Genomic DNA, 23805 nt, shown 5'->3' with positions numbered 1-23805 from the left:
TCTGTTCTCTGGCTGTCACGAATCACCTTTCATCATCTCTCTCCAGCTCATGCTGTTCTCTTTTAATTCAGATAACACTGCTGGTATTTGATACCCTCTGTTTTGTTCTGATTGTTTAAAATCACTACCCCATTGATTCCATGAGCATTGGATTAGAATCTTCTGTGAACCCTCTGGCACTTAATTCTCTGGCTAAAAAGAAGTGAAGTGGAATTTGAGAGGTTCTAAAAAAGATAGCAAACACTCTAAGACAGTGAGTGAGATGTTCTGTGTGGCTGAGGAGAGCAGGAGGGAAAAGGCAGGGCTTCTGTGATCCTGGTTTCTCTACCTTCTACTGGGCAAGGGATGTAGTTCCTTCCTCTTAAAAAGACATGCCACTGTATAGACAATCAGTGAAAGAGATAAAAGAGCTGCATCTATTCCCAAAGTACATTGGCTTGAAGGAAAACAATTTATAGGCTCTGGTAACTGATCTGTCTGATGTTACCCAGGCCACTGTACCCTCCTGGACAGTTTTAGTCACAGACTGCCAGGAAATGCAAAGTGTTGATAGTTACATTTGAGGATAAATAACTGTGGCTGTAGATCTCTATCAAAAATGAAAAAAGAAAGGCCTTTGGATGTATGCCCAGAACTTGAGGACCTCCTCGCCTAAGACGATTGAAATAAGTGTGCCTTAAATAGGGTTTATTTAAAGTGGTATGTGTTGTTGCCCATGTTGTTTGCTACCCAGCAGATTTTTCTTATGTACAAATCCAGGGGTTTTTTTTGTATCAATCACTAATTAAAACATTAATTACTAGGTATGATTAGGTATGATACCTAATGTGGGGAAGCATGTTTTGTTCTTCTCCCAGTCCTTGATTAATCTCTTTCCCTATTTTTCTCTTTCATTCCAGCAGTATATTTTCAGCTGCAAAATTTTCTGTTGATGTACTGAGATGGCTGACTTACAGACCTCCATTTTGCCTCCTCTGCTCTCTGGCCTTCTGTAAAACAGAAACACTGGGGAGATACTAGATTTTAGTAAACAGCAACATTGGTGGGCACCTAGGGATTTTATTCAACAAGTGTGTTAGAACCACAGGAAATACTAGTATTGCTCTTGGTAATATATCAAGATTTTTAAAATTGTAATATTGCAACTACAAAAGTAATGTAGGCTCATGAAATAGAGAGCTACTCTATATGTCCAGAAATATAACATCCTTCATAGAAGGATTCAGTCATCCAGTTCTGCCATGTGCAAAGGAGATGAGATACTGTCTGAAAAAATATTTTGTAGTTTCATGTAGAATATGCTCAGGTTTCCGCTTTGTTTAAATTCTGTGCAATTTATGTAGTTGCTTACTGGCATCTGATGCTGCAGTAACTCAGACATACTACTGTTATAGCCTGGAGCTGTTCCAAATGACGGCAGTGATTATACAACTAAAAAGGTATTGCCAAGTCCTGTGTCCTGGTGGAGAGCTGCTGTGGGAAGTTGCACTGTTGTCGTGGTGGCAGCACCCTTTGTCAGACTGAATGCCATCTAGCCTAGGACCTGCTTGTGACAGAACAGCTTCCTTTCTTCAAGTTGATCCTTCTGCAGCCTGTTTGTTCAGCTTGGGTAGTCTGAAGCAGCCTGATCACTACACTGAAAACTCCCTTGTTATTTGTGTTGCATAAAAATAAGCCTTTTCTGCTTTTGCTAATTCCTCTAATTTAGCTTCTAAGTTTACTAATATCCCATTCTTCTCAGCATTGCATCAAAAGGTTGATCTTGATGCAAAAACAGACATGTAATTATAAGTATTCATACCCTTTTGTTCTAAATATTAAATCTCTTTATTGGCAAGGTGTATATTTGGAGCAGAAGTACCTTAGGAGCTCAGTTATTGCACTGCAAAAAATGCTATCCTGATTGGAAATGGTTTTATCTGCTATTTTGTTTTTTCAAACACAGGTTTTGGAGTAGCATCCATGCATTTTGTAAGAATAATTCATGTACAAGTTTCCATTACCAGGATCTTTTAAAATGGTTTTTAATACTTACTCTGTTATCTGTGCTACACTTTGCAGTCACTTGTACTATAATAGAAGTCTGGATCATGGATTAGGATTGCGCTGTTGAAGGATGCGTTCAAACATACCAAGGCTTCTGAGTAATTTAACTCTTGCTGCTTCTTCAACCTCCAGGATCCCTACCAGGGTACAATAGTACTGGCAACTGTGAAGGGAGATGTACATGATATTGGCAAGAACATTGTGGGAGTTGTTCTGGGCTGCAACAACTTCAGGTAAAGAGAGACTAAGTAGCTGGGAACACTACAGCTGTAGAAGGGTCAGTAATTGGTACCTCTAGCTGCAGCTGTGGTGATAACAGAGCTGGACATTTCTTGGGAATTGTCCTCTGTTCCCCAGGTTGTGGTTGGGAACACAGATCATAGCAGCTATTTACTAAATGGGGAGGCAAGAGGAAGTGTGGCTTCCTCCTTGAATACTGCTTTTCCTGTTGACATCTGAGGTGATTCTGCAGTTTAACATCAACTGGAATATAGATGAGAACATGAATTTTTGTATTTGTTTTATATCAGTTACATATAATAACTGTGATTTTTTTTATAATGTCTGAAGAGATCAGATATGACAGTTGCAGTAGGCAATACTATATGTGGGTTGTGTTGGAAAAAAATAGTCTTGTAAGATTCAAATTGTAGTGTGTTGTTCATGTTGTTTGTTAACTATGGGGTTTTAAAAACTTGCTGAGGTATGTTTTCTTAAATAAGAGATGAGATTCTCATTGTCTCTGAACTTCAAAATTTAGAACTTCAAGAAAAGTCAGGTCTTTCGTGGCCTGTGTACGTGGAGAAGAGTTTGCAAGTGTTGGAATGAATGGTCATGTTTCCATCAGTGTTCTTTTCAAGGGTCAGACATTGTGCAAAGCTGAATTGGTTTTGGAACTCTGTCTTTATGTTCATTTCTTTAGTTTTGACTTTGGGTTGTCATTTGCTCTAAAAAGAGCCAAAATTATCCCTTTATTTTAAAACACAAAGTGTTGAAGTCAGTAGCAGTGCTGTATATATGCAATATATTCAATTTAATTTCCTCTCGAAATTCTGTTGATTTGATTCAGGCTTTCTGAGCTTTATTTAGACTTACTGAAAGGAAGCCATAGTGTTCTCTGTCACCATGAGTATGAGTGAGGCTAAATGAAATCAGCATGCTGGGGTGGTTTACTTGAAAAAATAAAAACCTTGGCAATTTTTAGGGTTAATAGGAATAAAATGTTAACAGAGGGAAGTTCAATGTCCCATTTCATAAAATGTATGCTTTAATGAGGCAAACAAGCTTGATGTGAATCGTCTTAGATTCCTGATGTAAGATAAGATGTCCACAAAACATTTTTGTATTATCCAGATACCTTCAGAAATGCCACTGCAGTGGCTAGGCTGGTAGGTGGCTCAGCACCACATAGCCATTCACTCACTTCCACTCAGTCAACCTCAGTGAGATGGGAAGGAAGGAAGGAGGGAAGGAAGGAGGGAAGGAAGGAGGGAAGGAAGGAGGGAGGGAGGGAAGGAAGGAAAAGGAAAGGAAAAGGAAAGGAAAAGGAAAGGAAAAGGAAAGGAAAAGGAAAGGAAAAGGAAAGGAAAAGGAAAGGAAAGGGAAAGGGAAAGGAAAGGGAAAGGAAAGGGAAAGGAAAGGGAAAGGAAAGGGAAAGGAAAGGGAAAGGAAAGGGAAAGGGAAAGGGAAAGGGAAAGGGAAAGGGAAAGGGAAAGGGAAAGGGAAAGGGAAAGGGAAAGGGAAAGGGAAAGGGAAAGGGAAAGGGAAAGGGAAAGGGAAAGGGAAAGGGAAAGGGAAAGGAAAGGAAAGGAAGATAGATGGTGGAGGCAAGTTTAGTTACTGAGCAAAATATAGCTAACTCCTGCTAAGTCCCTTACTCTCCCTTTTTGTTTCTGAGCTGGACTTCATTTGCCATGGAAAATTTCTTTGGTTAGTTTGGGTCATCTGCCTAGTTGTGTCTACTCGCAGTCTGTTCCTTGAGGGGCTAGAGTGAGAAACAGAAAAAGCCCTGATTCTGTGAAAGCATTGCTCATCAATAGTTAAACTTTAATTTGCAGTATTGTTTTGGCCACAGATCTAAAACCATACCAGCTGCTGAGAAGAGAATTAACTCATCTCAGCCAGACTTAGTACAACCACAGAAATTTATTTTAAAGAAAAGGCTCCTCTTTCCACTTGCATTTTCTTAACTATTATGCCATCTGGAACTCTTACTGAAAATTTTACCAGACCTAGAGGTATTTCCTATATAAAAATTCCCAAATGGTCTTGAGAAACAAGCAAAAATCTCTCAGTCTTAACTTCAATTTTTAGGTCAGTTATTTACAGCAAGAGGAATGTATTTGCCCTGTAGCAAAAATTTGATTTGTTATTTAAAGGATCTTGTGTCATCTCCTTTCTTTTCACAGAGTTATTGATTTAGGAGTCATGACTCCATGTGATAAGATATTAAGAGCTGCTGTTGAGAACAAAGCAGGTATAGAGACTTCATTAGTACTTCTGAATTGTTTGATTTTTAAATCACATTTTTTATTGCTATTTATTGCATTCCTATACTGTCTATGATTTGATCAGATTATCTTCAGAGAAATCAGAACTTCTGCTTTAACCATATTAATTATTTAGCATTTGTCACTTCTGTGAAACTTAGTTTGAGGAGCTGAAACCCTGTATCAAAAGGACAACTGCAGGAGAGGTGTTGTAGTATTTGTTTTACAGATGGATGAATGGAGCCTTGAAAAGGTTTAAGTAACTTCTTGTTGGGTCTTAAATCAGTAAAAGAACTTGGCATTCAGCCTGCTAGATCAGTGAGTGTGAGATCAGGAGTGAATTGTTCTAATAAATCATGAACTTTCTGAAACAACTTGCAGTTGCTTTGGAACAGTCTACTGTATCTTGGAAAAGACAAATTGTGTGGAACACAGGTGGTGAAGTTTGAAAGCATTTGCTGTTTCTAGGAGCAGAATTTATAATTGTTTTGTCTCATTTTCCTCCTCAGTGCTGAGCTTCCGAGACTTGGAGCTTGCTAATCAAAAGTGCTGTTTATTTATTGCTGAACATAGAGCAGTAGGTGTTCAGCAACTGTGAAAACTGAGAAATATCTTAAACCAGGGATTTGGAATCATTATCATTCTTGGAGAGCTTCCACTTTCTAATTGGGTCAAACTTCCATTCTAGATTAGTGACTGTCTTGCTTTTTGTCTCATTATTTTCTGTCTGATGCATGAAGCTATTTGATGTATGAAATAAACTTTTCTGTACTAATTTCTGTGCCTTTCTAGAATGGATTGGCTAAAAGTTTTGTGCATGTGTGTTTGTAAATTTGCAATAGATATAATTGGCCTGTCTGGTCTCATCACCCCATCTTTGGATGAGATGATTTTTGTCGCCAAGGAAATGGAGAGATTGGCAATAAAGATTCCTTTGCTCATTGGAGGAGCAACTACTTCTAAGTAAGATATCTCAGTTGGGAAGATGGGCAACTTACATGCAAACAGTGTTAATTAGTGAAAAAGAAATTGTGTAGCCATTTCTTTCCCCCTTTCTCTCATTTTTCTGCAACACACATACTGATATGTATTCACCCTAAGATTGACTTATTTCTTTTTTCAGAAGTCCTAGATTATCGAGGTAAAATGTAGTTAGTTACATAACAAATAATAGACTTCTTAAACGTTTAATTTTTAAAGTGTATATGTGGAAATACCGTTTTTTCTCTAAATGTTCTCGTACATATGCAAATAAAAGTAGTTCTGTTCTTTTAAGGGGTTGAATGATCTATTTTGATTCACCAAAGCACTCTAAAAATGCAGGATTTTGAGACTAGAAATGGCCATGTTGACATCAGGGAGCTATTATCTTTAAGGACGTTACTGTGTTTTCCTGGATCACTGTTCAATGTGGTGATGACTGCGTTGAGCCTCCAGTGCTGCTCAAGCAGGCTGGTAGGGGATAAAGCCCCACTGCTTGCCTTAAAGTATTTACTGTGTTGATTTTGATAGACTGAGCTGTTAAAATCTTGTTCTCTCAGGTCTGTCCAAATGAAATAATACAGCTGCTGTGATTTTCTGAAGACCATGTTGACAGCTCAGTGACACCTAGTATTAGCATTACCGCAGATGTGTTCTGGGCACGTATAACAGCCGTGGGTCACGCTTTGCTAACTGGTTTGTGTACAATATACTCGAGGAGGTGACAGCTCAGAAGACTCTAGAGGTCATTTTTGTGTAACTAAAAGCTGTGAGCAGTATTGGTTTCTTTATCAGAGCAACACATACTGTATTCTGTATTTTTGGCTTTAGCAAATCATCTCATAATTTGACAGACAATGGAGAGTAGGGTCACTATCTGCCTTTATTGTTCCTGCATGTATAATGCAAAGTTCGCTGTATGCCTTTTCTCCTTGTCCATATGAGCCTCTTCTTATTGCTTTGATACTGACAACAAACATGGAGGGTTTTTCTTAGTAAGAAAAACATAAAACACAGGTTGTCGAGGGAAGGCTTTATTCTAAGTGGAGATCTTCAGAGAGCCTTTTCAGATCTTCTCAGTGTTTTCACTCAGGGCATTGTGGCCAGATAACCAGCATCAAACAATTCTGCAGAATTTATTCACAGAGAGGAATGTCACTATCAGGGAAGCAGCACTAGTTTTTTTCCTTTAATATGGAAATTACTAAAGAATATATGTATACTTTTGAGTGCAAAAATTGATTTTATTCATGTGAACTATATGTAAATATATACATATGCCCAAAAACTATGCAGTGTCTATAAAATATATGTCCAGTAAAGGTGCTCTTTATGGAAGATTGGATTTTTAATATATATTTAACATTGCCTTCCTAGTCTTAAATTTAACCTCCTATGTGTATTCTTTAAGGTTGTGTATATGTCAGATGTTGCTGATGAAGAACCATCTGCATTTTTTTTTCACTGTAATAAATAGGCATTATTATTTGGAATAAGGAGATCATGAGTACTTGGAAGAATGTATAGTGAGGTTAGTTTGAAAGAGAGAGGCTGGATTTAGTCTCCAGAATCCAGATGTCGCTAAGAGACACAGAATGATTCACATGAACACTCTCAGTGTCAGAATAGAAAAAACATCTTTTATTCTCTGACTCTAGAATTTATAAATTCTCAACAATGACCAGGGATTGGATAATTAAGTTACCACCTTCCCAAGCACACTGGTCATGAGAAATGTCCATCAAAAGATGTTTCTTAGAAGGAATGTGATAAACAACTTATGTTTATAGGACTTTCATGGGAAAGTAACTAAAACTATGGAAGCATTATCAGAAGGCTTTAAGTTTCAGAGTGACATCCATACAATACAGTTTCTTCATAATTTGCAGTAGTGATGATTTTTGCATTCTTATTATGCTACTTTGGTAAATTAAGGTGCTGAGAAATAATGGTGGTATTCTCATTGCCATAAAATTTACTTTAAAAAAAACACAAGAGTTATCATGTAGTGGTTGATATAGTGCCATTTTAGAATCATGTCTGCTTTTGTTTCCTTTGCCTGTTCCTATCAAAACAGTAGAGATAGCTTTTTGTAAAAAACAGAGCTGCTAAGGTAAAAATGCATCTCCTAGAAGCAAATTCAGGGGGATGCTGGACAGTTATTTACACACCTGTGTTGCACAGTCATAAGTAAACCTCCATGTCCAAGTGCTTTAAATATTTGACAGAACCTGAAGAAAAAGAGATCTTACTTTTGTTAGGGAAGAGTGCATCCTGGGCTCTAATTAAATTTAATTTTAGAAATGTTGTTTGACCTTAGCATTACAAGAAAGCAAATTATAAGGCCTATAAGATCTTTGTTCCTACACTTGCTTGCAGAGTTTTGGTAGGACTCTGAGCAGAGCTCATTCTTGCATCACTAGAAACTGTTAGCAGTGTTGCTTTCTTTATCAGAGCAGCATATATTGTAGTAGACCTATTAGAGTCCGTGGTTTCAGCAAGTGGTCTCATAGTTTGACAGACTGTGAAGAGAAGGTTCTGTCCTCATTGCACCTGTAGTTACAATGCAAAATTCACTGCATCTTCAGGGTGCAAGTTTGTAATATTTATTGACCACTGGCAGAATTTGTTCCTCAGCTGTATAGAGGACTTAGGCCTCTGATTTTGAGAAATGGAATAATCATCACTGAATTAGGTTAATGCTAATCCACAGACCCAGAAATTAGCATGTAGGAGCGAAAAATGTAAGATGAGCAAAAAGGATTAAAGAAATTGTTAGTTCTTGGTAGGCTTAGTTTGGAAAATTCTTACTGATTTCTGAGGCTTAAAACTAATGAGCTGCTGATTTTCATTCAGCTGGTAAGACATTGAGGGATTGTGAGTTGGCACATTATTTATGAAGTGTTCTGATACACTTTGAAGAAAAGTGGTTATATACCTGTTATTGAAATCTGTGTTTAATGATTCATAGATAGCAGATGGCTGAATGAATTTCTTCTTTTGAAGTTCTATGCATTAAGTTAGGATTTATTTCACTGGGGATTTTGTCTGCTTTTTTTGTTGGTGGGTTGCTTGGTTTTTTTGTTTTGTTGTATTTTTGCTTTAGTTGTAAAATGCTCACTCTTTTTCTTTTTCATTGAAGAACACACACAGCTGTTAAAATTGCCCCACGATATAGCGCACCTGTAGTTCATGTCCTGGATGCATCCAAGAGTGTTGTGGTTGTAAGTTCTAAATTATAGTTTCTTGTCCATGCCCTGTTTTTCTGTTGTCCCTTCCATCCTTTCCTCTGAGGCTTAATGTTGTGGCAGAAAATTAAAAGGGGCACATCAGAGACAAGTTTCTAAATTACACTTGCTTCAGCTGTTTTGTGCTGCCACGTGGTTCTCAATTGGCTTTTGACAGTTATTGTCACTGGGCACTTATATTTAAATGTCCATTAGTCTAGTGAGAGTGACATTCACTGTGAGTCCTTGACTGTAGTTTTGTAGTGAAGACTGATGGAGTTGTGTGAACTGCTATTATGGCTAATTTGGATATATTTCTGAAGTTAGTTAGCAACATTTGTACTGAGAAACGTGTGTCTGGAGTTTTTTGGGATGGATTCTCTTTCAGAGAAATGGGTGGTCTTAACTGGCAAATATGTGGTGGTAAAGAGTAGGCCAAGGTGTGTGTTGCTTCTGTGACTCTTCAGTCTCTGAAGTTTGGGAGTATTATCCTCTTTCCAGAGCTAGACTTGGCACTGCTAATGTTACATGTGTAGTAGGGCAGAGATCTCAGTAATAAACATGTCCAGTTTGAATGTAGGTTGTAGATTATTGGTCAGAGATCTCAGTAATAAACATGTCCAGTTTGAATGTAGGTTTTAGATTATTGGTAAGGCTTAGTTTAGTGTTGCCAAGAGAGTCCAAAAGACTGGTTGCCTAGTCTGAAATTCACACTTTGTCCTTTCCATAGTGTGTTACACTATGTACTTAGTGCTTTTTTCTTCCTTTTTTCAGTGCTCCCAGCTCTTAGACGATAGTATAAAGGATGATTTCTTTGAGGAAATATTAGAGGAATATGAAGAAATTAGACAAGAGCACTATGAGTCTCTCAAGGTACAAATGTAATTTATTATCTTCTTGTTTGAAGTGGTTGGCACTTGCTTCTCAGCTATTATTAATAACTTGATATTACTCTTTCTGTTCAGCTCTTTATGAAGACCTTCAGGTATATTTGTTTTGATTTAAAACTTGCAGTAAGATGGATTGAAAACTTCCAGAAGTCCTTATGAAATCAAGTTTTCTAGCCTAAAGGCCTTCTTGCAGTAGTCTTGACACATGCTTGGCAAATTCTACATTGTCCTCAATGGCTGATCTGTGGTATCTAGAACCTCCATGGAGCTGGCAGTCATGTCATCTTAACCTACAGGAGACCAGTGTTCTCCTGGTGCAGTAGCAGGATATGTGGAGCTTCAGCTGGGGTAGTGAAAATGGTACTGGTAGCTTTTGCTGGTACTGAGCCACACTCTACTAATAGAGAATTTTAAACCACTATACTTTGCTAATGTCTTAGTCTCGTTTAGGTGAGTGATCAGAGCAGTAGGAGAATGTCTTTCTCTGCCTGTATTTTAGTGTATTTTGAAGTAATAAAGGAACTTCTGGTGTAGTTGAGAGGAGCCAGAAATCTTGTAGGCCAGTTTCATTAGAATTCTACAGGCAAAAATTATGATCTGCTTGTGATGTAATCTTACTTTACACTTGGGAACTGGAAGTTGTTGAGACTGAAATTATCTGTTGTTAGATTTATCCTGAAGAGTATTTTGAGTAAAACTCTACCATGAAGTCCACAGTTACAGTTTATGTGTCTGAAATGTGGTGTTCTGAAATTAACCTTTATGTCTATATAGGAAAGAAGATACTTATCTCTACAGCAAGCTAGAAGAAAAGGTTTCCATAATGATTGGTTATCAGGCAATATACCAGGTCAGCTATATGTTGTTGTTTGTGGTTTCTATGCCTTTATTTTATTTTGTATGTTTATTTTACGTATATTTTTAAATTAAATTATACTTTAAACCTCAGAATATAGAAGCTTAAGTCAGTTGGTACCTGTCTCAACAATGATTTTTTGCATTAATTTGAACATTCTGCTTCTGCTTTTTTGCAGCCAATTTAAAAAATAATTAATATTTATAAAGATAACTGAAAAAAAAATCCCAAAACAATGAGTTACCCATCACAACATATAAACAAAGAAAACACTAATGACGTCTTTTAAAAACAGTGTCTGCCTGGCTCATTGCATTGCACACCTTACTGTACATGCTGTAACATGGCATTTTTATCAAATTCTTCCTTACACTCTTTCCTACCCTTCCCCCATCAGTTTTTGTACTGTTTGTTTTTTTTTTTAAATTATACTAGAAGTATAAACAGCATTCAGGTTGCATCCTGCAGTGACATTAAACTGCTTTCTGTCCTTCCATTTACAAGACTCAACAAGATACTAATTTTCAATAACTTATCTTAATGTGTTATGAATATTGAACGGACAAAACAAGTGCAAAGCTTTTGGCTTTACACAGATCCATCTTGCTTTTTCACTTGTGTGTATGTGTCTGAACATGTGTGATTGCTGCAAAAGTTCTTAGCAATTACATAAAAATTTACAGAAGTATTCTGCAGTGTCATAGTACATGTTTGTGTATAGAAAGGAATTGGTAAATATGGAAGGTGTGTACCCATCAAGTATGTTAGGGATTGATAAGCTGTGTAAGTTTTTTTGGTCTTGTGTCTAAGCCAATATTCTGATCAATTAAATAAATTCCAAAGTCCAACAGCTAAAACCTATTGATTTATGTGGAAGAACAAATGACCTTAATTTTTCTATTTCAGCTTTATAGGCCTTTTATGCTTTTTTTCTTCTTTTGTTAAATTGTAACTGTGGAGTATGGTGTGACTTAGGAAAATATGTCTGAGAATTTTAGGATAGTTAGTTTGGAAGAGGTCATTTGCAGGGGTGGAGGCTGCTGAACATCAGTTATATTGTGAATGTTAAAGCAATTTTAAATTATTTTCATCATGTTGGATTATGCTTCTGATTGCTACAGTTAAACCAAAATTCATCGGCACAAAAGTCTTTGAGGATTATGACCTGGGGAGGCTGGTAGAGTACATTGACTGGAAACCCTTCTTTGACGTCTGGCAACTTAGAGGAAAGTATCCCAACCGGAGTTTCCCTAAGATCTTTAATGATAAAACTGTAGGTGGGTATTGAAACTGCATTTACTTCATATAACTAATCCTAATGGGCCCAATATGCTGCAGTGCAAAGAATGTCACTGAAATAATTTGTTCGAAGCAGCGCTTAGTGAGCCAAGTGTTGCTATGTGAGGCTGAAAATTAAGTGTGGAAAAATGCTCAGCCATCTTATTTAGCATTCACCTGCCAAAGCACAGGGAGGTATTTTATTAACAAAAAATGGCAACAGAGCACTTAATGTATCTGTGTTCCTGTTGTGGGTGAAGATGGCAAGCTCCTTTTGAAGCTGTTCAGTAGGCTTTGAAATATGTGATAAAACGGCAAGGGTGACACTGAGAGCAATGTTCTGGGTCTGCTGCACTGTGGGAATGGAGGTGTGCACACTGGGTCTCTTGCTCATTTTATTCTGTGTTCTCTGTCTCTACTAGGTGCTGGCTGAAACATTTTGTGCTTTGTTTGGGTTTTTTTTCCCTAAAATATATGTTGTTACAGACCTATGATCACACTGCAGTATTCCTATTTGCTGTAGCGACAAATCGTTGCAGTCATTGGACAATTATGTGAAAAAAGAATCAATATTCAAACAATTCTTAAACCTATTTAGCCAATCATGAAAACATGCCTTCTCTAAGGCAGTTTCTTTGTTTTTAATAGGTGAAGAAGCAAAGAGAGTTTATAATGATGCTCAAGATCTACTGAAAACATTGATAAATGAAAAGAAATTACAAGCCAGAGGTGTGGTTGGGTTCTGGCCAGCTCGAAGTGTTCAAGATGATATCTACTTGTATGCTGTAGAAGAGGCAGTGGGATCTTCAGAACCAGTAGCAAAATTTTATGGATTGAGGCAACAGGTACAGTGACAGCACATTTGTTAAGTGACTTTTTTTCCCCTCTGTATTTCAGGAATGTAGTAGAAGTGCCCTATTAAAATCTGTAGAAAATGGTTGTTGTAATCTCTCTGCAGCAGTTGTCTTGTCATTTCTTACAGTAATGACAAGATCCTGTTAGTGAACTGTTAGGTCTTTGTATTGTATAGTATTTGTAGTATTTTGCATTGTAATAATTGTACAAAATGCTTTATAGATTTGACATCTTCAGATATGATATGCATTTTAGGTCTCAGTTTTATGATGTTCTAAAGCAGTGTGTTGTGCAAATTAATCACGTGACTCTTGTGTTGCTAAACTAGAACCTAATGAACCTTAGTTCTCTAATATCCCTGGATTCTACTTTAGATGAAAAATTCTACTTGAATGTGTTAATGTTTAAACCCAGTTAGAATTTAAAAAAACTGGAAAATAAAGCTCAATGGAGATAAGTGCTTCTAATAGCTTTAATTTTTTTGGTAAAATTCACTATATGAAGGGTCCATTTAGAATTAGTTGCAGCTAATTTTGATGGAGAGAATCATACTTAGATTTGCATTAAATTTGGTAGATTGAATTTGCAAGACACTCTGTCTCTCCTTATTCCCTGTCTTCTGATTTGGCTTCTTCATAGTTCATATATTCAGAGTCTTCAAATACTGGCAGAAAAAAAATGAAACTATCTACATTTCTGGAGTACAATACTCTGTGAGGGCAGTCGTGTGCCAATATTGCAGAACTGTACTAAAAAGTACCTGGCTCTTAAATTTATCTGTTGCAGTTCCCTGAGATGGTTCTAGTACATCTTGACAGTCCATGGCAGGTGTTAATATAAAATGCTCTCAACAAGCACACAGTCACAGATGTTTCAGAGACTTATGGCTTAGTTAAACATTTTGATATCCCATGTAAATCAGTTTTACCACTCTTCCTTTTCCTGGCTTGTCCCCAGGATTTTCCCCAGGAAAATATCTGATTTGATGTTGTTACTGTAATGCTTTTTATTATTGGAATACTGTTATTTTCCTTAACCTTTTTTACCCTCTTTATCCCAGTTATTCAGGCCTCTCTGAAAGGTTAAGGTCATGAAACTCTGTGCATACTGTTCTTCTGGACTCCATGTATTTTAGCTGCATCTCTTCATCTGATGTATACAGTAACTCAGGAGAGTTTTCAGCAGAGCAAAAGTAGAAGAGAATAACTGTCTTCTGTTTCTTATATAAAATGTTCCTTTCAATAGACAGTGTTCTCTCCATGACATTGACAGTAATTAAGGATGTGATATAAATCTAAAAGTTAGAGATGCATGTAATATTTTCTTTAGCTCTAATAATCGCAAATGAACTTTAAAATTAACGTAAGTTTCACCTGTGGAGAAAAAGGATATTTCTTTACTTTTGTGGTACTTCCTGTGACCTTGTAGGTTAATAGACAATTTTTCTTTGTTTTTCACGGGTGGGAGTGTTTTATTTGCTTTTAAGATGCAGTTGGGAATGGGTGAAATGCATTGCTAAAATATTGTCATAGGATAAAGAAAATGAATCTTCAGCTAAGTGATAGACGTTAAATAACTTTCCTCTCTCTGTAAGTTGGGTAGATTTGCAAGTACTGTGCCACCTCTTAAATAGCAATCATGCTTCCACAATGAATATACTGATAGGATTCGAGATTTCTTTTTGGATGCTCAGTCACCTCTTTCTGTTACCTTTCTTCCATTTTGGAAAAGGATCCAATGAGCAGTATAATTCCCTATTTCACAGAATCAATTAGGTTGGAAAAGACCTCTGAGATTGAGTCCAACCTGTGATTGAACAACTCCATGTCAACTAGACCATGGCACTGAGTGTCATGTCCAGTTGTTCCTCAAATACCTCTGGGGATAGTGACTCCACCACCTCCTTGGGCAGTCTGTTACAGTATCTAATCACACTTTCTGTGAAGAATTTCCTCCAGATGTCCAACCTACACCTCCCCTAGCACAGCTTAAGACTGTGTCATCTTGTTCTGTCAGTTGTTACCTGGGAGAAGAGACCAGCCTCCCACCTGGCAACAACCTCTCTTGAGGTAGTTGTAGAGAGCAATCTCTCTCGTTTTCCTCATCTCCCTCAGCCACTTCTCATAGGATGAGTGCTCCAGAAACATTACCAGCTTCATTGCCCATCTCTGGACTTGCTCCTGCAACTGAGTGTTCAGTTTGGGATCCAAAACTGAACACAGTATTTAAATGCAGCCTCACTGGTGGCAAGTACAGGGGAAGAATCACTTCTCTAGTCCTGCTGGCCACACTGTTTCTGACGCAGGCAAGGGAGCCGCTAGCCTTATTGGCCACCTGGGCGCTCTGCTGGTTTGTGTTCAGCTGGGTATTGATCAGCACCTCGAGGTCTTTTTCCACTGGGCCACTTCCTCTTATATAAACCCACTTGAACTTTGCTTAGGATTCAACTTTCTAGTAGCAACACATACATTTTGTTTATGTGTGATTAGTAGAAAGTATGTATCATGGGCGCTGTTTTGTCTGGATTACTTGATAACATCGTTTGTAACATAAGAAACTAGGAGTGTTTATAAACTCATAACCATTCTACAGTGGGAGTTGCTGAAGAATTCTTCAGTTTGCACATCAACCATCAGTTTTGTTAACAAATGTGAAATCTGTTAGGGGTAGAGATGAAATATTCCTCCTCTTACCCAGTTGTTGGCATAAGAGTGTTCTTTACTCTGTAATAATTTTTTGCAGTATAAGCTGTTAAATCTTAGTAGCTGTAAATAGAAGCAGAATGTGTGTTCAGTGCTGCATTTCTCTTCTTTGGTGTTTTGTTCTTCAGTGGTCCAAACACCCTCAAGAGTAAGAGAGGTGGTTTTCTTCTAAAACTTTCTTTAACTATAGCAAAAATACCATGGCTCAAAGACTAGTTAGGTGTTTGTTAGAAATGCCCTAAGCCCTTTAGTCTTAAAAATACTGGTCTATAGTTTAATAGTGCACTAATGCTGTATTTTAAAATGTTCTGATGTATCTCATTGATTATGTTACTTTAGGCTGAAAAGGACTCTGCCTGCACAGATCCATATTACTGCCTCTCTGACTTCATAGCACCACTGGATTCTGGCATTTGTGACTACTTAGGCCTGTTTGCTGTGGCCTGCTTTGGTGTAGATGATTTATGCAGTGAATTTAGGAAACAGGATGATGAATACAACATCATAATGGTGAAGGCTCTCGGTGATCGGCTGGCAGAGGTATGAGGTTTCATTGTGTCTTTCCTTGCAACTTTCAGCACTTAGAGCCACTTGGGTTCAATGCAAGTGGGGGTAGCTCTAGCTGGGGATTTCAAGCTATAGCGGGGTTTCAGAAATTATTATTATTAGTAGTAGTTGTTGTTGTTGTTGGTATTACTATTATCTGAAGATATTTACTGAAATGGAAATTGTTCCTGAAGGGCAACTGTTGCTGAGAAAATCATGTAAGCTGCAGGAGCAGTTCCGAAAAGCTGTTGCTGACTTTGAGCTAGGGGAAAGGTCCTCTGCTAAAAGGAGCAGCAGCTCATGCTTGCATCTGATCTTAGCATGGAGGCAAGAATGATGTGGCCTTCCATAGCTAGACCTGGGTGAGACACCCAGATTGTCAAGACTGAATGACTTTAGTGCTACAGTGAAGTGTTGCTACCATATGTTATTGAATTTTGTCTTTTTGGGTTAATTGTCCACATCTTTACCTCTTTAAAGCATGACAGTCAAAAAAACACTCTCTACCAATAAGAGAAGTAACTAAAATACTTAAATTAGCAAAATAAATGTTTTGTGTGAATTTTAAGTCTTTCAAGTGTCTCACCTATGTTAAGAGCTCTCTTAAAAAGGGAAATGTGAGAAAGCATCTATCATTGTTCATCTTAATCAAACAGCTGTTCCATCAGTCTGTACAAAGTGAAAATTAAAAAAAATCTTTTAATTCCAAGGCATTTGCTGAAGAGCTTCATGAAAGAGTTCGAAGGGAATTCTGGGCCTACAGTAGTAGTGAGCAGCTGGATCTCTCTAGCCTGCGCAAAATTAAATATGAGGGAATTCGCCCTGCCCCTGGATATCCCAGCCAGCCTGACCATACAGAAAAACTCACCATGTGGAAACTTGCAAACATTGAGGAAACAACAGGTAACTCTGCTTTACTAAGATTCTTAAACTGCTTGTTATGTGAAATCAAAATTCCAACCAAAGAAAAAACTGAGTGCTGCAGAACTACATAAAACACTAAACTGAAGTGCTTCTGGGAATTTTTGTCTTCCCTTTTTTATTCCCACTTATTTTGCCTCATTCAGTGAAGAATTTGCAAAATGTTGCCAGTGCTTTTGGTGGAGGAGTCGAGTCCCTAATTAGAAGATCACATGCAAACAGGGTTCTGCTGCACAGAAAAAATTACGGCATCCTTATCGTTTTAAGAAGGCATTCCAGATAGAAACAGAAAAAAAGCCAATTCAGCAAAATATTTCCTCGTCCACAGGAACCTTGAGATAGTAATTCTTAAAAAGGGATTTGTTAAATTTCTTTTTCTCTGATATTTTGCATGTCAGGAGTTTCACTGGTACTTCCATAATTCCAAAAATACCTTTCTGTGCTTCAAAACTTCATTTGCCAAAATGTCCAAGTTTTTTCCTTCAAACGGCAGAGCTACTCTACTGTAATTGTAATGAAAGTGCAGTATGTCTGAGGTTTTCTTAATGGTTATCAAGTGGAAAAAGGGTTTGGTTTTAGCTCATCTGAAGGCTGCTTGGTTTTTTTGAGTTTGCTTGAAGCTGTCCAGCATAAAAAAAGGTTCTGAATTTGGGCGTATTCTTAATTCAAAGAATAAGAAAATCCTCATTCTCTTTTCCAGGAATTGGTCTCACAGAATCACTGGCAATGATACCTGCTTCTGCAGTTTCTGGACTCTACTTTTCCAGTCCTAATTCCAAATACTTTGCTGTTGGCAAGATATGTAAAGATCAGGTAACTTACACTGTCAATTATAGTAATGTTAGAGCATTCAAAATCATCTTATGAGCAGATGTCTCAAAATTTTGTAAACATATAAACCTGGAGTTTAAAGATCTGCATCACATTTTGTGGTCCCTTTGCAGGTAGAAGATTATGCACTGAGAAAAAATTTGTCTGTGGCAGAGGTGGAGAAGTGGCTGGAACCCATTTTGGGATATGATACTGAACAACTGTGATATTTGTGGGTGAACTTCCTTTTTTGATGGTCCATTGCCAGAAGGAACAAGAAAATTCTTCCCACTGGAAACAGCTTTCTTCCATCCACCCCAATAGCTTGTCTGATTGTCTTAAATTTTTAATCAAGGAACTTAATATTTCAAATCAAATCTGCCTGGTACCCTTGGCTTGGGACCATAAATGTATTTAGTTTCTCAGTCACAGCAGCATACTTTTATTTCTTTTTATTTTTTCACAAAGACTCTAGCAGAGAAGCTAGGTGTAGGGTGAGACAGGGAAACTGCAAAGCTTTCCTGTTCTCTGGAAGATTTTGAAATCAGGGGCAAGAATTTCCCATGGCTGTGGATATGCATAGAACAGAATTTAGCTTCTGTTATTTTAGTGTGTTCTGGCAAGTCCAGGGACAGGAATATGGGATTTTTCTGCAAAGTCGCAAAATGTTTTATACTGAGTGATCAAGAACAACTGAAGTATAACAGATCTCCTTTTTAAAAATCATCTGCTGAGTGTTTAGTCTTGTGCTTGGGAACACACATTGTTCTCAGTGGTAGAACTATCAGAATAACAGAATCTTCTGGAGTAGCATCAGAGATATGTATTGTGAAATGGGATGACAGAGCCCATGGAGCTGTCTGCTTCATGCTTCCTCTTCCTTTCAGCAAGTCACAGTCTGTATATTCTGTATAAAGGCTATTGGCACTTCCTACCTTACAGTAAATGTTGTGAAGCTTAATTTATACATAAACAATCATTTGTACATGAAAATTGTGATGGCAGCATATTTGCTGCTACAGACAGCCAGAAAGCTTGGATCTGACTTTGAGAGTTTTTAACCTTCTAGAAAATTGGATTTTAAAAGCAAATAGTACTGTCATACATAACAGTTAATATTGTAGACATATTCTTCAGATTTAACTGAATATGCTAATTGTTCATAGCTTTCATAATTTCTGAAAAGTGCCTCAAGTATTATTTAAATGCTAATTTAGTAAAATATTATTACAGAACCCCTCCTTTTTAAGTCTCTAATTATAAACAAAAGACCAGTATTGTAAGGAAGATATTCTTTTAATAGTTTGTTGCAATCTATTAATAGCTATGTACTTTTTGTAATGTCTTCATCTGAATTTATGATAAAAGAATCATCTTGTATCAACAGTTTAATAAAGATGGTGTTATCCTATTAGAATCCTTTAAATGGCAACAATAAAATGTGTGCAATAATCTGAGAAGATAATGTCAAAATTTATATGCACTTGTACCATGAACCTGAAATTTTAGAAGCTGCTATGGGGTTTTTAAAGTAGTTGCATAAGTGTGTTCTTAACTGAATCTTTTAGAATGGCTCATCCTTTAATGACTTACAAAAATAATTTCTAAATGGATCTCCCTTCCCCCTGCCTCTCTCCATGTCAAGGGACTTGTGACATGTCCTTGCTGAGCAGCTGATTTTTGTAGTGGGAACGGTTTCTCAGTAGAACACTCATTTAGATTGCCAAAAAATAGAGTAAAATGTTCTTAATATACAGGATTATTTGTTCCTGAAATATGTGGAATTTGAAATCCTCTCTGCTTTGTTTTTGGTAATTGCACTTCTCCTGATCAATTTAATGCTTGGAATCTCTCCTCTCTGGCACTCTTCCATATTCTTATATTTGGAATCAGAGTGCCTTATTAGTCTGAAAATTTGATTGTGTGAATGGGGTCAAAGTTTGACTTGCTCAGCTTGGTTTGTTTATTGATATATTTTCCTGAAGTCAGTGGAAACCAGTTCAGTGAATGCAGCTGACAGCAGGAGGTCTCTGCTGTCTAACAGTGGTGGTGTTACCTTATTTACAACCAGAGGGGTTCAAAAGTTGTGCTGTTGCTTTAGCCCTTCACACATGGCATCACACACTGAGAAAATCTTCACATTTGCCTGCAAAACTTGTCTTTGGGAGAATCTGTTTGGAATAATTACTACTTGTTATTATGCAAATGTTCTATCAAGCACAATTCCTTTAAAGCTTTGTTATTTTAAATTTTCAGTTGACATTTTGGGTAAGACAAATTTTTATTCTTGTCTCCAGAGCTAAGATAAATTGTGAAGCAAAAGAATTTCATAATTGTACCACGGAAGGCTATTTTACTTGAAAGACTGACAAGTTTAGAATGCATAAAATATTTTTTGCAGTGCTTTTCTAAATATTATTACCACAGGTTCTAGATGTAAGAGATGATGGAAAATGTAAATGCTTTGCAAACAATTCTTGGTTTAGTTCTTGTGAGTAATTTACTTTGGTTACTGATTTTTTTCTTCTAAGTCAGGCCAGCAGCCTGGAGATTAAGTTTTGAGGCACATGTATTTTATGGCTGTCAGGAGGGAATACTACTCTTAAGCCTGCCCCTTCATTACCAGGTCTGTTTCAGTGCTGCTGTTACTCCTGGGAAGAATCTAGTGCAGCTTATTTTGTCATTAGGGTGCTATCAAGGTCAGGTCATTTCTCAAAAAAAACCCTTAAAACTCACTTTTTTTTTTTTTTTTTTTAGGTATTTCTGCATATTTTGTGAATCTTCTGCTTTCTTGTTTAACAATGTGAAAGTTATACACCCTTTCAATTAATTTCTGCTTCTTAAAACACAAGTCATGTTCAGAAAATGAGGGGAATAGTGAGAGGCCTTTGAGACCATGCCTTTTCTGAAAGGATTTGTTTACTAGTAACTGTGACTGGGTTTCATTAATTTTGCTTTTTAAATCTTTGTCTGGATACCTGAGTGTGCCTTGAAAAAGTGGATTCAAGGTCTTAAAATGAGGAACAAGAGAAGAAATAACTCCATTAATTAGTTGAGGAGCGTGGTTTCCTTACAGAAACGGTAGCACGTGTTCTCAGTCACTTGGAGAAACGGATTCCTGTGCCCTCAGTTTATCATGGCCTTGTCAGGGCACAGCCTGTTAAGCCCTCCTACAAAGTTCTTTCATTTGATTGTCAGGCTTCTGTAGGTGCCAGTTTTCAAATGAACATGCACTGTGAACAGAATGCAAACACATCCACCCTGCTTTCACTCAGCATTTGTAAACTGTACAGCTAAAGGCAGAACTGAAAAACCAGTGGAGTTCGCCCCCATGTTTGTTCTAATAATACCACCCTGGCTGAATATCGCGAGTTTCTGACCATGCCACATGCCTGATATAAATAGCCATGCAAAGGAGACCTCAGCTGAGATTACCAAACTTGGTCTTTTGGGTTTGTGAGTCAACTTCAGCCAGGATGGCAAAAGCAATCTAGTAATTATCCTCGCTGGCCTGAAGCTGCTGTGATGACTGTGGGATGAAAGGCCTTGTTTTCTTCCTCAGTGCCCTAAAGCACCAAGGCACCTAAAGTTGTGCCTACAGCTCCTGATCAGGCAAAGGGGAGTGATCCCAGGCCAGGGTCAGTGTCTCTGCCATTCCTTCCTACAAAAATGAAATACGTGGGGGGACTGTTGAAACTCAAACTGAGACCATGTTAGTTCTTAGCTCATGGTCTTTCCTGTCCCCTCTCCCTGTCAAATTGGCCTCCTCTTCTTCCTTTTCAGCAGTCCTCCTCCTTAGCTGCATGACAGGGTTCTCTGTAGGTTCTGCCAAAATGAAGCTGTAGGAGTCTTTTTAAAAAGAAGTTTCTTTTATGTCTGTTCCAGAAGGAGATTTTTCACCAGGCAAGCATTGGACAATATTAATAAATGTGTTCATAGCCCTGCCTATAGGAGCTTTATACCGTGTGTGTCAGTCATTCCTAAAAAAAATCGCAGAGAAGGCCACACAACGTGATAAACTATTCCCCGTGTTTTAATTGCATCTTTAGTTACATGGTGGTTTTCATCTAGATAGCAAAACCAAAATGTGTATTAATTGCATCCTTTGTCAGTGTACTGTTTTAAGCCCACAATTAATAATGAGCTGGTACTAAAACTAAATAAAACTAATGTAATTTTCAACTAAAGTATTTTAATGGTATGAACTACTAAGAAGAAGTAAAGAATTTATCTGTGCCTTCTGTGTCTGATATAACAAATACTTTTAAAATTCTTTAGGTAGCTGATGACTCAAGATAAATTCTGCTTCATAAAATATTTGAGTACAAGCTCAGGTTACAAAACACTAATAATTTGATTTAAAGAAATAAAATAGCTTTCTATAAATAGCTGATAAAAATGATTTATGCAAGTTTGCTGCACTACCTGCAGAAATTTCTGTGCATGTACTACACGTAACAAAAGAAGCTAGAGTAGTGTGGGATTCACAGAGGGTAACTTAATTGCAGAAGAACAGGCAGTTCTTCAGGGAAGAGATGAAAGATTAAGTTATGGCAAATATAAGTCTCTTAAAACCCAGATATTCACAATATTAGTAATTGCAGTAAATGAAAATAAAAATGTTTCTCTTATGTATGTGTCAAAGTATAGGAAATGCTATTTGAGAATAATTTTTAAAGAGCTTTCATAAGTTTATGCATACTTGGGATTGGTGAGTTGTATTTGCATATTTAGAAGTGGGTGAAGGAGGAGGAAATAATTATTAAGTCGTGAACTTGTTCTAGGGTTAAGTAGGAAGCTGTTGAAAAAAAGAGGATAGCCCATGTCACGACATCCTCCCCCCATTTTGAAGTCATTGCATTCATTACTTACATGATTGTTTCTGAAAGGATTTTCAGTGACACTGGCATTCCCTGACTCTGGAAAAATATTGTGAGAAATGAAAATAAAATAGCCATTTTTTTCCACAGTTTTCAAAAGTTAAAACTCTGCATCAGCTCTGTATCTCCACATAGGTGTCAGTGCAATTTTGACCCAAGAATTCCTTCAGTCTAGCAGATAGAATAGCTCTGGGTGTATAGGTGTAATAGACTTTTTTCCCTTACTCAAGGTGTTGAAAAGATCAATTTTTCCTCTCTATGAGAGTGCAATTTCTAGGAGATGTTTTGTTCTTACTTTACTTCTTTATATACTTGATCTATATTTATTTCCTCTTCTCTGGCTTCACAGTACAGATGTGGAGATGTGACTGAGATTCTCTAATGGCCTGTGAGCACCATATGTTTTTGTTTTTAACTAAAAATATGTATTATTTTCAGGTTTTGTTGAATTTCATCAAGGTTCTTGCCAAATAGCTTCTTCCCAGGAAATGGACAACTTTATTCCTTTTAATCCAGCCATCAGTTGGAAATCTAGGTTGAGGTTCAGAAGTGAAGTGCAAATATGAGGTCTAAAAAAGGTGTCAGTTCTCTGTGGTTGGTGGACTCCTTCCGTACTTCTGTTCCTGCTGTGACCTTGTGAGAACAAATGTGTTTGTATCTCTCTGTTGAGGAGGGTGGCGCTGGGACAGCAAGTAAGGGAGATAAAACACTGCCCAAAGGACTTATTTAGCAGAATGTTCTTTGCAGGTGCATCGGTACAACGTGTGCTCCTGCCTGCCTGGCCAGCGCGTGTTCTCAGCTGCTGTCTCAAGCTCGTCCGTACTCAGCTGCTTTTATTTCAGGAAGCTGCTGCTCGTGAGATCTCACTGCACGAGGCCCTCTTTGCGTAATCAGCCATTTGTGATGGATGGCTTCACAGTAAATATCTGCTGGTACAGTTTTGGCCTTGTTTAATTTTTCTGTAACCACATAGATGGCTTTCTTCAGAATAATAATGCAGAGCAAATAAACACATTGTTTCTCTAAGGCTGATAAAATTTTACTATCAACACTTGACCTAACATCTTTACTCAGGTGGTCAAGGATTTCTGCTTATGAAAGCAGGACCTTGTTTGTGCTTAATTTAGGAAATAAATGTAAACACTTATGTTTATTGCTTTTACTTTCTTCCAAGTATTGTTCCTCACCTCTCAGGGCAGCTAAAGGAATAAAAATTTTGATTAAATTGTTACAGTATCAGATATACACACATACGGTCTGGAGTACTAAAGCTTGACATTCAAAACTTAACCTGATGTAGGAGTGTACAGGGTAATTATCAAAT

The 23805-nt window shown here is 37.4% G+C and overlaps 1 protein-coding gene across 5 annotated transcripts in view; it reads left to right on the top strand.

The window, feature by feature from the left end:
* The window catches only part of MTR (5-methyltetrahydrofolate-homocysteine methyltransferase), a 50324-nt gene extending 31266 nt beyond the window's left edge, over positions 1-19058 (top strand). For all 5 annotated transcript variants that reach the window (XM_086877717.1, XM_086877720.1, XM_086877719.1 and 2 more), the window contains 12 exons: positions 2179-2279; positions 4455-4522; positions 5378-5498; positions 8659-8740; positions 9518-9616; positions 10408-10483; positions 11611-11766; positions 12416-12612; positions 15664-15864; positions 16581-16773; positions 17492-17604; positions 17736-19058. In XM_086877717.1, the coding sequence (XP_086733843.1) occupies positions 2179-2279; positions 4455-4522; positions 5378-5498; positions 8659-8740; positions 9518-9616; positions 10408-10483; positions 11611-11766; positions 12416-12612; positions 15664-15864; positions 16581-16773; positions 17492-17604; positions 17736-17828 (1500 nt within the window). In that variant the 3' untranslated portion in view covers positions 17829-19058. The remainder of the gene's footprint in view (positions 1-2178; positions 2280-4454; positions 4523-5377; positions 5499-8658; positions 8741-9517; positions 9617-10407; positions 10484-11610; positions 11767-12415; positions 12613-15663; positions 15865-16580; positions 16774-17491; positions 17605-17735) is intronic.
* Positions 19059-23805: the final 4747 nt, after the last annotated feature.

The sequence above is a fragment of the Cyanistes caeruleus genome, chromosome 2 (genome assembly GCF_971803275.1).
Source record: "Cyanistes caeruleus chromosome 2, bCyaCae1.hap1.1, whole genome shotgun sequence".
Taxonomy (NCBI): Eukaryota; Metazoa; Chordata; class Aves; order Passeriformes; family Paridae; genus Cyanistes; species Cyanistes caeruleus.
The sequence above is the reverse complement of the archived record's forward strand: the minus strand, read 5'-3'. Positions and strand labels throughout refer to the sequence as shown.